Raw genomic sequence first — 13730 nt, forward strand, 5'->3', positions numbered from 1 at the left:
GGATGTCTCCAACAAATCCCTTCCCTCCAGATTTAGGGATCAAAGAAGTGGAAAGAGTCTAAGGGCCAGAGGGAAAATAAGGCCCTCTACACTAGCAAAATGCACGTTTGAACCCTCAAAGACCGAGGCAACAGGCTTGCAAAGATGTGTGCCAGAGTCCTCTGCCTTCCTACTCCAGATTCAGGAGTCTTGACTGCAGAACTTAAAATCAGTCCAGGTTTAGCTTTCTGCCCTGGGCTGTAAGCCACACCCTCAGGTATGGTTCTCAGGGCTCCAATCAGACTGAACTACAAACTCTCTAGTTTCTCCTGTTCGATACCCAGAGTACAGTGTGAGATTCCTTGGCCTTTGGAGTTTTATAAGCCACTATCCATGACAAGGTCCTTCTTATAACCATATCCAAGAGAACCCAGTCAACGGGATAAAACTAAAACAATAGCCATCTAGGGGTTCACTGCAGCAACCACATTCATCAAAGCAAATGACAGGTTTGGGAAATAGGCAAATTATTCCACTATACAGAAAGAGACCAACTCTAAGTTGACTCAAACATAACAGCAGGCGAGTGTCACTGGACAAGAAGGCTCCAGATGTTATAAAGGGGTAACTCTCATTGCATGATAGCCTGTATCTCACTGTGCCCCAGAAAAGCAGAATCGGAGCACGTCCATCAACATTTGAGCAATCGACATACAGTTTATAGTGTTTCCTGCTTAATGCATATCCATCCTTGTAGGGTAATTGATGAAAATGATCGAAGAGTTTCATGGAAAATTATTTAATAATTCAAATTAAGTGGACCAAGGGATAGAACTCAAGTGCAATTTTGGGTATGGTAGAAATACAGTAGGGGTCACAAAGAAAGAGACCACTGCTCTAGTGAGGTGTCTTGACAAAGCAGAACTTTACCTTCCTCAGAAGGGTGTGCTCAGAAAACCAACCACAGGAGCTAGTAAGTTCACTGGGTTTTTGTTCTAACATAAGTGATAGTTGTCTTTCCTGATCTAATAATAATAATAATAATAATAATAAATAATATGTAATTGATTAGTTTCACAAGAGTCAGCAGGGAGGAAATGAAGGGAAGGGAATGAAGAAAATGCAGTACTTTCTTGTAAACAAAGGTTCTACCAGTTGGTGATGGGTAAAATATTTGCATAAAAGTTTTACAAGGTGGGAGAGATAAACGAATTTTAATTCCACATCATAAATACAAGTTTTATAGCATTTGGTAGAAAAGACTAATATTTAATGCTTCTTGAAGGCGTAGGAAGAGAATGGGATCTCAGGATACCAGGATGTTAACTTGCCTAAGTCAACGCTTCATGTTGATACTGACAAATTTCCAGAAATATCTCACTAGTGTATAAATGGTTCTGTGTTCTCAGTGGAAGGTTAGGGGTTACAGGTCACCCTTACCCACACATGCAGTCACATGAGCAATTACATAGCTAACAGTTGAAAAAAATTACCAGTGAGCCACTGTCCACAGCTGTACCTTCACCAGAAAGGGGTGGGCTAGGGCCACCCCAGTGAGCATTGTATGCCTACAAGGAGGATGAAAGCCAAGTACCCCTGCAGTCAGTGGATAGAGGGCAGTCTGCTTTAGGTCAGTTATTCAAACACTGAACCGTCTATTTTTTGCCTAGCCAAGTTGCTCAACTTGGCACTGGCACAAGGTAATATGGCAGAGAAAGACCCCTTTTATTGTTCTTGGTCTCCTTACAAAGAAATATAGTCTTAGGAGGGAGCTCATGGACTAAACACTGGGGTTATAGAGAACATGAAGATAATACGTATTGGGGCAGAAAGGGAAGAGAACTCAGCAGAAAGTTACACCTCTGAGAAGAGCACGGGAAAGCCACAGGTAGCAGAGGAAGGAGGTCACAGTGGGAAAGGAGGAAACACAGTGTCCCCAAGACCTCTGTTACTGTTAGATTTTGTTGAAAATGTGCAGAATTTCTCCTCTCAAAAGCAACATGCCACCAATCAATCCCTTTGGACTACAAAGAAGGAAATACTTAACTCTGATGTATTTGGGTTAGCAGGTAAGACCTGCTCAGTGTGGCCTGATCTCTGAGCAAGAGGGGATAACTGAATTATGGCTGTCAGTTTACCTTAGTGCTGTGGGCTCCTTATTGCTTCATCTTTAGCCATGCAATTAGTTGCAAGCAGCTTATAGATTCTAATCCCTTACTAGAAGGCCAGGGGTTGGCTTGCTCTAATCTAGCCATGGGAAGGAAGTACTTGCAAAGTGCTTCAAACAGCTAAAGGAGTTTTCACCATTGTACTGGCTGGTTTTGTGTCAACTTGATACACGCTGGAGTTATCACTGAGAAAGAAGTCTCAGTTGAGGAAATGCCTCCATGAGATCCAGCTGTAAGGCATTTTCTCAACTAGTGATCAAGTGGGGAGGGCCCAGCCCATTGTGGGTGGTGTCATCCCTGGGCTGGTAGACCTGGGCTCTATAAGAAAGCAGGATGAGCAAGCCAGGGAAGCAAGACAGTAAGTAACATCCCTCTGTGGCTGCTGCATCAGCTCCTGCTTCCTGACCTGCTTGGGTTCCAGTTCTGACTTCCTTTGGTGATGAACAGCAATATGGAAGTGTAAGCTGAATAAACTCTTTCCTCCCCAACTTGCTTCTTGGTCATGACGTTTGTCCAGGAATAGAAACCCTCACTAAGACACACCATAATACCTAAGATCTGTTTCATTGTGAATGTTTGAGTTCCCTGAATACAGAGTGTTACCAACCAGTGGTCCTCCCATTTGCCCCAGAAGAAATAGACATATTGATATTCTTAAGTCTCACATGGTGCACAAAAGAGATGTCAGCAGAGAGAACTTTAATTCCTACCTAGAATCTCTCTCAACAGCAAATTCACTTGTAGCATACTATTTCAGCACAGGTCAGCACAGGATACAGGACCTCAGCCTTTCTGAATTATGCCTAACACACTGTATACTAGCTGCCCTCCAAAATCAAATAGAACTATAGATCCACACACCATTCCTAAAGGCCTGCAGCTAACGTCCAACAGACACCATGTGGTAGACCTAGATCAATCCTGCTGCTTATATGACTTGCTATCTGTGCCCAAGCGTGCTACATGACTTTAGTTTTCAACAGGAATTCCATGAACATCAAACTTCCAGGCAACTTTGTGATTTGCTGGAAGCAGAATCATTTTATTGCATGTGTGTTAATATCTGTCTCCCACAAGCATACACACAGATGCGGGGTGAATGACTGGCCACCCTGTTCTCCCCAGTAGAAATGAATAAATAAAGTTAATCAAGTTAATAAACCTGCCACTGTATCATCACCCACTCAACTAGGAGACACTCGTAAAGCATTTAACAATGCTGCCACTAACAAATGCCCAGAGAAGCACAGAACTTTCAATCAAAGAAAATCATGAAAATGTGAAATAAAAACACCGTAAGGGAAAAATGGTAAATAACAGTATCTGCTGAAGAGAAAAACATATAATAAGAAAATTTTGATTTTTTTAAACTATTACTTAAAATTTCATACATGTGTATATGGGCATGCTGCATGTGTACAGATACATTTACAATTACATATGTGAATTAATGTTATACACAATGAGAAGAAAAAAATCATAGCTGTTCATTTTGTAGAAGTTCAAACAGCTTTTTATTTCTTAGACTTTTTATTTGAAGTGTGTGTCTGTCTTGAAGCAGGGTCTCACAGCATTGCCCAGTCTAGCCTAGAACTTGAGATGCTCCTGCCTCAGCTTCCAAATTGCTCCAGTTACTAGTGTGTAATGCCTGATCCATTCTGAGCACACCAGCTTCCCCTGGCTTTTTTCTTTACAGTTAGAATTATCCAGGGTCATGTTGAAAGTTCCAGCTAATGGACCATAATTGGAAGTTGCTATCATTAGTTTTCTGATGTTATATAACAAACTTCCACAAACAGATCATATTAAAAGGATACTCATTTATTAAGTTACAATTCTATCAGTCAGAAGTCTAGGCCAGCTTAACTAAAGCTCAGGAGTCAAGGTGTTGCCAAGCCTGGGCCACTAACTATAAGCTCTGGGGAAGCGTCCTTTCCCGTGTAGGCTCTTGGTGGAATCCAGGTTTGTTGTTTAAAGCTGTATATGACCCCAACTTTCCTTGCTGGAATCATCAAAGAGCTGTTTTCTTCCCCATGGGCTGTCTGTAAGCTCTCTGCCATGCACTCTCTCCCCAACTCCTAACCTTTAATGCAAAGCCAGTCCTGATCACACCTTCAGGGTTGTTCCTGACTTCTGCTATCAACAAGAGACAATGTCCTGTCTTTTGTGTTTTCTTTGGGAACTGCGTATGTGTATACAATGAACTACAATATGGAATATGGGAAGCATATCAGGCCACACCCTCAGAGAAGAATGATCCCCTGGCAACTATCAACTGCCAATAGTTCCTGGACAAGGGGTATCACCTGAAGACCATCTCCCCAGTCTATAATGGGATTTCTGCCTGGCTTGACCTTAGTTAGATTATGTACAAGTAATCAGAGCAACTGAAAGTTTGTAAGAACCAGGCCTGTTCCATGTCTAGAAGGAAGCACTGTTCCCTAACCTCAGGATCAGAGAGTCTTACAGCTGCCTCCTCTACAGTGTTCCCTAACCTTTGAGAAGTGGGGGTTGGGGAAGATGATATGATAAAGTCTCCCATTGATAACTGAACAGTCTGTCTCCTCTCAGCAATTTGACTTCTTATAAGTCTTGGCATTGACTTGTGCCCATTACAAAAAGAAGTTCATCTGACCAGGTTGATGTCATGACCATTGAGTCAATCAACAGTTTGGTTCTACTCTAGGAACAAGGACCTTTGCAGCAATGGGCTCTGAACCAGGATTACAGTAACAGGTATGGCACTGACACCTGTTGGGACAGGCATCCAGTCTAAAGAGAAAGCAGTTACACTATCTCAGTTGTGCCATTATTGCACCGGTGGGTTGTCTTAGGTAGCCAGTGTAGTTCCACACTGGGGAAGACCATTCATGCCTTTCTTCCACTGTCCTTCTCCCCCAGGATACTGCACAGCACCTTCCAAAACCCTGTGTGTAAAAAGAAAGCTCCTGTAACCATGTAAACTTCATTTTCTTGCATCAAGGAACCATACTTGAAGTGACATCTTCTCTTATTGAGGGCTGTAGCACGTGAAAGGGAAGAGTTGCGTTCATGGGAAGAGAGCTCACATAAATTCCTAGCATTTAAAGATTTTATATGCTTTCCAAATATTTCCTTTGACAACCTTGTAAACTCTGTGATAAAGACAGTGGGTTTTATGCAGAATCACTCTGGGTCCCTGAAGCAAGTAATAGAAAGCAAGGAAAGGAGATTGGATCAACAAAGACACACTGGCTTAATGGAATCATCTAGATTAATACAATAAAGCTCGGTAAAGTCAGCATTATACAACCAATACACTGACTGAAAATCAAGCCTAGAAAAGAATATTCTATGGTGGCAAACAACTCATAGAACAAAGAGTTCAGAGATCTACCAATCGTGCATGCACTCTCTCTCTCTCTCTCTCTCTCTCTCTCTCTCTGTGTGTGTGTGTGTGTGTGTGTGTGTGTGTGTGTGTGTTTGTGTGTGTGTATTATGGTGTGTAAGCCAGAGGACACTTCAAATGTCATTCCTCGGAGGCCAACCACCTTGGCCTCTCACTGAGACAGGGTCTAGTACTCTAATTAACTATAAAATGGGCAGCAGGTCCTAGGGATCTGCTTGCTTCTGCTTGCGTTCTCAGCACTGGCATTACAAGCCTTTTTCCACCTGTGCATACTGGGGAGCAAACTCAGTTACTTAGGCTTATATCACATAAGCAGTTTCCTGTCTGAACGACTTCCCAGGTCCCCTAGCCACATTTTGAAAGGATTGGTATTGCCTGTGCTGTTTGAATGGAAATGCCCCCCTCCCCACAGGCTTGGGTGTTGGAACACTTGGATTCCAGTTGGCAGTGCTGTTCTGGAAGGTTTGGGTGGTGCAGCCTGGCTGGGAAGAGTTGTCGGTCAGGGCCAGCTTTGATATTAAAAGGTAACACTTTCAGTTCGCTTCCTCCACTTTGCACTGGGTTGAAGATGTCAGCCCTCAACTTCCTGTTTCTTCTGTCACACCTTGTATATTTAAAAGTATGGCATAACCTAGAGATGCTCCCACACACACTCCATTTTCCCTGCTCTCTCTACTGGGCTGTCTTGTTTGGCCTCAGTGGGAGATGAGGCACCTGGTCCTACAGTGACTTGATATGCTGGCAGGGGGGGTGATACTCAGGGTGGGGCTTCAGAATAGAAGGGGAAATACGGGGAGGATCTATGTGAGGAGGTACTGGGAGGAGAAGGGGGACTGATATTGGAATATAAAGTGAATAAATAAATAAATTTAAAACTTAAACACCAAAAAGTAAAACAAAGGAAGAAACAAAGGAAGGAAGGAAGGAAGGAAGGAAGCAATCATGGGTAGAGCATGATGTGTTCTGTATGTACAAGAGTATTGCACCTGAACATTCAGGTATTTCCTGGAACACTAAGATTGCTCTGACTGCACCATAGGGAAAGTTCAGTTTTTATTGTAAGAAATATATATATATAAATATATATATATATATTTCTTATATATATACCCGTTTTGCATAATGAAATTTAAATGAGGCCTAAAACTATTGTAAGGTCTTTTAGAAGCCTAAGCATTAAAACAAGCATCCTAGGAACAAGGGCACTCTTCCAAAATGTTAGTCTTCTCCCCATGCTCCAAGCCTCTGATAGCCACACCTGGAAGAACAAACATCTAAAAAAAGACAGAACAAGGCTGCCTAGCTAAAAGAACAGAAAGAGAAAGGGGGAGGGGATGCCAAGGTGATCCATTGACATCTTATTCACACAGCCACTTGATGATCTAGCCGCAAATGCAGAATTAACCCTCCAGGTAAAACGGTTTTGAATACCACTATTCTGAGCCTGAATCTTCTCACCCCGTTATAATTGTTCACGTCTCTTTTCTTCCTCAGCTCCACTTGAAACAAATCCCAGAGTTCCTGGGAGCCCTGCACTCTTATCGGTAACATCCAAGGGGTAGCAGAGGAAAATCTGCTCTGTAAGACCTCATTTCCTTCCCCTGATTATTCTGTCCCTTGCTTCCTACAGTCACTGCGTCCAAGACAGAATATTTTTAGATCAAGTCTTGCTCTCTGTAATAATACTGTAATTAATTTGAAAGATGCTCAAAACGTTCCTAACTAGATTAAAACCAAAACTCAACAGAATACATTAGTGAAGAAAGAGTCCTGCCCCACTTCTCCCTCCCCCACAAAAACAAAACAAAACAACAACAACAACAAAAAAAAAAAAAAAAAAAAAAAAAAAACAGTATCAAACTCTAGTCTAGTAGAGTCTCAGCCTCAAGGGAAAGAATTTAGTTACTAGTTCTATTGAGGAATTCTATGTGTCCACTGTCCTTTTCATGGGCATGAGCTCATTAACAACCTTTAGAAAAGAAAGAAAGAAAAAAGACAAAAACATGGTTCAGGTCCTCCTCCTCTTCCTCCTCCTGCAAGAGCAGAGCCCTCTCCACATTATCTCTCCCAATCCTGACATCTCTTGGAAGATTTTTTTCTATGTGGCTGGCCCTAAATTTAGTTCAGAGAAGGCTACATTTGGGTCAGGTACTGGCAAGTCCAGTTACAGAAGGCGAATAGATTCTCTCCTAAACACACAATCTGCTTCTCACCCTACATTTTTATCTTGTGGAGGGAGGCAGCGATGAAAAATACTTTTAAGATGGCGACAGAGCGTTTATCACATACATACAAAAAATTAACAAATCATAAAAAACGAATACCTTTAAGAAGCTGTCTACCAACTAAGCACTGTCTCTACCAGGAAAATGTGAATAATATTTGGCATATAATTTACAAAATACCCAAGGCCACAGCAGCCTTTTGCCACATTCACCAAAAGGACACAGCCATAGGAGACCTGGGCCAACCAATAAGCCAAACTCATGACATCAAAGCAGCAGGGAGTCTAAAGCAACCAATAAGAAAGTAAAATTTTAGTATGCAAAGCCCTGAGCATTTAATTAAATATCTTAATAAGTTTAATGTTTCCTAAATCAACAAGCACATAAGCAGACTTACAGGAGAAGCTCCCTGATGAATAATGTGAAAGCATGAATAGATGAAGGGACACGGAAGGGCCCAAAGCACCGGTGGAATCAAGTCTTCAGGGGACGAATCACAGTGTGCTTATGAGCACCCACCGCACAGTCTCGGCCACACCCTCTCCAAGAGTCTTATCATTAAAAATAAAGGATCAGAAGACACAGGTGCTACAGTTGGAGCACGTGCCCAAAGAGTTCACACACTAGAACTTCAACACAGCAGCACTGAAAGGTGGGACTTGGGAGAGAAAAAAAAAAAAAAGAGGGTCTCAGGGAGGGTCCCCTCAAATGATTTCATGCCTTCCTCTTGTGAATTCATGCTCCTTCCCTGGAAACTGGAGGTATCCCTGGGAGAGACAGCTGTTAAAAGCAGAGGCTACCATTTCAATTTTGCCTTTTAATATACCTACTTGCCCTCCTGATTTGCAGCGTGAGCTAAGCACCAGAAACCCTCAGCAGATGCAGCCACATAATCTTGGGTTTTCAAACCTGCAGAATCATAAGCCAAAATAAGCTTCTTTGTAAATTACTCAACCTCTGGTATTGTTAGAGCACCAGAAAATAGAGTAAGGTAAGAGAGTACCAAAAGCTAGTAATGTACACATAATAGGCATTGCTTTCTCATTTTGGGGGTCTAAGAAAATCTAAGGTCAGGACACCAGCCCATTTTTGTCCAACAGAGACTCCTTGTGTTTTGAAGATGGCATCTTGCCCCACACTGTGGCAGACTGGAATAAGTTCTCTCCAACCTGAAGGAGCAGAGTAGTAATTCCATGCATGGGAGTGGAGCCCTCAGACTTAATAACCCCTAAATACTGTCTGCAAATCCTATCATATTTTCAACACATGAATTTGAAATGGGGATAAAACAGCCTATAGCAACATTCTACCAAACCAATTAAAGTCAAGAAACTATATCTGGTTCCATGCAAAAGAAAATTACATATTACATGAGATATTACATAATATTACATATTACAGAACTGTCCCTCTAAATGTTGGATCAAATGCAGTATTGAGAATGCTCCAACAAATCCTCTTATGCACAAATAGGCTATTATTTAAAGTGCATCCTCCAAAAATGTTTATGTTGAAATTCCAGCTGCATTAACTCAGAGTTTGACCTTACATGGAAACAGGACCTCTGCTAGTACTACAGATGTGCTCCTAATCCAACATGACTGGTACCTTGCAAAATTGAAAGTTGAGCACAAATATACACAAGCTATAATGCTGCATTTACGTGAGGACGAGATCAAGGCACTGTATCTACAAGTTAAGATAAACCAGACTACCAACGAAGTCCTGGAAGTCAGTGAGGCCTGAAGCAGCTCTTGCCTCCTGCTCTCAGAGAGGCCAGGGCCTTCTGTTTGCAGGGACCTCCGACCTCAAGCACCTTTCTCTCAAGATAAGCAATCCAGTACATTTCTGTTGTTTAAGTCGCTCAGTTGGCAGTACTTTGCTACATAACTTCTAGCAAACTAATAATGTAACAAGATGTAATGTTACATTGTTGCAGTTTACAGTATGAATAGATACCATGAATGAAAAAAGCCTCCATAGGCTCATAGGGAGTGGCAGGATTAGGATTCAAGGCCTTGTTGGAGTCCCTTTGGGATTATTGGAGGAAGTGTGTCACTAAAGATGGGCTTTGAAGTTTCAGATGCTCAAGCCAGGCCTAGTGGCTCACTGTCTGTTCCTGCTGCCTACTGATCCAGATGTAGAACTCTCAGCTCCTTCTCTAGCACTATGACTACCTGTGTGCCACCATGCTTCCCACTGTGATGATAATGACCTAATCCTCAGAGCTGTAAGCCCAACCCCAGTTAAACATTTTCCTTTATAAGAGCTGCCATGATCATGGTGTCTCTTCACAGACATAAAATCCTAAAACATACCAAATCAAACAGTTGATCCTGAGTTATAGGAAAGGAATTATGAGGTTAGCAGCATATTAACCAGGAACTGAAGCTATTTTTACACAGACTGATGCAAACTCAAATGAGTTTTTAAAAACTAACATTACTGATGACAAAATGGAAGCTCCATATAAATAAAACTCTCCGAAGGTAAGGTAATAATTGCTCATCTGTCCTATATTACAATAAAGATTATTTAATTACATAGTAACTACCAATGAAAGGGAGAAGTAATTAATTCTTATATGAGAATCACAAGGACTAGCTCTAATCAGGAACCCTAAGCCAATGGTACTGACACTAAAGGAATATTTTATTAACAAAATCCCACCCACCCCTCTGTGGAAGCTTAGTTCCACACAAAGGCAAAACGTTGCCTTCCACTGACCAGCATGGCAGTCCTCCACCAGAGCTATTCTAGGCCTGACACTTCCTCTGCAGCTAAGATCAGATTCAGGAACTCTCGTGTAGGGAAATGATGGCAAAACCAGGACATGACCATTTCCCTCATAGCTCAGAGCAGGCAAACACCAACCCTGGCTTTACACACCCTCTAGAATACATATCCATGTACAGGAGAGTAACCTTTCCCTTAAGTTTTTAAAGACTGGGCTCCATGAAACTGTGAATAAGAATGTGTTTTACTTCACCTTTAAAATAAAAGGCTTTTCAGCAAAGGGGGAACGTGGTGTAATAGGTGATTTTGTATCTAGGTCCATAAGGAACAACTCATCCCTGGTAGAACTTCTCCACACACCGGAAGCTTGCACACAGCTGCCCCAATTCCTTCCTGCCTTCAGAGCTGCACACACCCTCAGGATGAACAGAACCTGAGTCAGATGGTTACAGTGTGTGTTAACAAGCCTAAAACTAGCTCCAGCTGTTTCCTCTAGTCTCATTGTTACCAGTGGAAAGGGGTGGTACCTAACACTCATGAAATTATCCTTAGCAACTCTCACTTTTTAAGCATTTTCTATATGTGCTCTGCACATCCGTCTATCCTTACTTTATCCCTGGGAAATGAATACCAGTCTCATTTTTAGCAAGGAGAGATTCAAAAACTGGCTTGTTTAATTTCAAAGGCAGCAGAAGAACGATTCAAACCTCAGCCTTTCCTCCCCCAAGGCCAAGGCTCCAAAAGGAATTCGGGCAGAATCAGTCTTCTGGTCTAGATTAGAAATGAGACAAGTACCTAGATAAATAAGTAATAAATAAATGAGGTTGGTGGCATCAGGAAAGCCCTAGGTCACTCACTGGTAGCACAGATCGGGTCTGTAAAACTGAAAAGTTGCCAGAGTCAAATCAACAGGAGACTTGATTTCACCTTCCTAGTAGGGAGATCATAGACAATGCAAGAGAGAAAACCAAAAATAGATAGATAAGTATGTATGTATGTGTATATATATGGGGGGGGAACAGAAAAAAAATATAGAGAGAAAGACAGACAGACAGACAGATATACAGTTAGAAGCACTTCCTAAAATGACTTTTTCCTTTCCTGTTTCCCTAAATTAGTTCACAACAGAACTAATTTGATGACGCTAATTCCATGGTGACAGAGGTGATGCTGAGTGATGAATTTCATCCTGCATCTTATGTTAAGCAACCTTAAGGCACTCAGCCCTCACCTTTTCCCTGCACCTTCTGCGACGGTACTAAGGTCCTGGGACTCAGTATGGACACACATACAGCAGAGGACTTGCGTGGTCTGGCCTCAGTGGGACAAGGTGCTCCTAATCCTAGAGATCTGAGGCCCCAGGGAATGGGGAGACTTTGTGGTGGGGGGAGGGGGGACATCCTCTCTCAGACACAGGAGGGAGGGGGAATGGGATGAGGAACTCTGTGAGGGGGGACTGAAATGGAGGGTGGAAAGGCTGAGTTGTAAAAAAAAAAGTAATTTTAAAAAAGAATCAGAAAGTACAGAAGCCGCACGATTAAGTTTAGCTTGGGATAAGGATCTTTAAAGCTAGATTATGCGAAAAGTATTTTACGGTTTATCAATAAAGTCTTTTGTTGTTAAATATATCTTAAAATGTAACCTGTTTCAAATGAATAGAAGGATTGTAATTCCACACATTATGTAAGAAATGGGTCACGTCGTAAGTATTTTTGGTTATTTTCTCTTTGTAAAATCATTGAGTCGGGCTCAATGATATTTAAATTATGAGGGTCTGGATTAAATGTATTTTAATCTCGGCTTACTTATCCCACACAGAAAATTTGGCACATCTAGTAAACAGACGGTGATTTTCAAGTTTTTAACATCTGAGTTATGCTTTGGCAGTAGAACCCCGTGGGAAAACTTTAAAGACTCACAGACCACTGATCAAACCATGGCCTCAAATAAGCTTCCCCAAGGCGTTCTCCAGGGAAAAGTTAATGCATGCATGCTCCTCGGCGGAACCACATTCTCCCGTGCTGGGAGCCTGGAGAGGCCTGGGAAGGAAGGGTTCTGAGAAGGCCTGGGAGCGCAGAGCCTACCTAGGGCAAGCGCAGAGCGCGGGCACCTCCGCAGCCTCGAGCGCCAAGAGCGCTCCAGCCAGCACATCCCAGGACGGTGGGGCACACCGCACCGCAAGGTCACCGCACCGAGGCGACTTTACATAATCTCCCGCCGCGCCGCCTGGCACCTGCGCCCGAGGGCTGCGGTGCAGAGACCGACCGCCTGGGAAACCGGGTGGGCGGGGGGGGGGGGGGCGGGACAGCAGGGAAGCTGGGACAGAGAGCGGCGATGGCAGGGGAAGGGAGCTGGAGACTGGGTGCTAGGGTGGAGGGGACCGCAGGGATGCGGCGGCCGGAGAGCAGAGTCGCGGAGCAAAGAGCGATCGGAGCCGGGGAGCAGGGTCACAGAGCCCGGCTGCTGCGCAGCACCCTGCGGGGACAGATCAGGCCATGGGAGGGGGCGTAGGGGAGGATGCCGTCTGTCTGTCGGTCTGCGGGGCCGCCCGTGGCGCACCTGCACGCGCCCTACCTGAGTGGCTTTGTGGAACTGCTTCTTCAGCCCTGCCACCGACATGATGGGATGCGGGAGGCCGCGCGACCGGCAGCTGTGGATGCGGAGAGGCGGCTGGGGTCGCCGGGCCGCCGCTGGTCGTGCGGCCGCGGGAGCTGCTGGCGCGGGGGCGCGGCGCGGGACGCGGGCTCGTGCGGAGAGACACCCTGACGTCAGGGCGGGTGATGCGGCCTCTTAAAGGGGACGCGGGAAGCCCCGCCCAGGGCGCGAGCGGGAGGCAGGTGAGCGCGAGGAACCCAGGCACTGTGCGGGGGCGACTGTCCCCTCCACCGTGAGAAGCCTGGGCAGTCTTTCAACTATGGGAGTCGTTCTCGGCCGTGGCAGATGGGTCACCGCCTTCGGGCAGTCCAGACTCCAGGTGACCTAGCTTCCAGGTAGCCGCAGTGGCGCTGCCTGCTCACTGCCCTTGCCCTTTGAGCCTGGCCTCCCTGTGGCTGAAAAGCAGGGTGGTGGCTTATCTGGATCATGAATAAGTCATTGCTCATTTCATGCCCTGCCTTCTCGCTTGATTGGGCACCAAAAACATTTCCCTGCCTCGATTTCAAGATCCCTTAAGCTTGTTTCACCTTAGGGAAATCCCCCAACTTTATTTTTTTCTGGTCTAATACAACTTAGCCA

At 44.1% G+C, this 13730-nt stretch overlaps 1 protein-coding gene across 2 annotated transcripts in view; it reads right to left on the reverse strand.

The window, feature by feature from the left end:
* Positions 1-13115, reverse strand: part of SH3GL2 (SH3 domain containing GRB2 like 2, endophilin A1) — a gene marked incomplete at both ends in the record, with an annotated part of 171098 nt that extends 157983 nt beyond the window's left edge. For both annotated transcript variants that reach the window (XM_080921562.1, XM_080921563.1), the window contains one exon: positions 13071-13115. In XM_080921562.1, coding sequence (XP_080777688.1) covers positions 13071-13115 — 45 coding nt within the window. The remainder of the gene's footprint in view (positions 1-13070) is intronic.
* Between the last annotated feature and the right edge of the window lie 615 nt (positions 13116-13730).

Source organism: Micromys minutus (genome assembly GCF_963924665.1).
Source record: "Micromys minutus genome assembly, chromosome: 9".
NCBI lineage: Eukaryota > Metazoa > Chordata > Mammalia > Rodentia > Muridae > Micromys > Micromys minutus.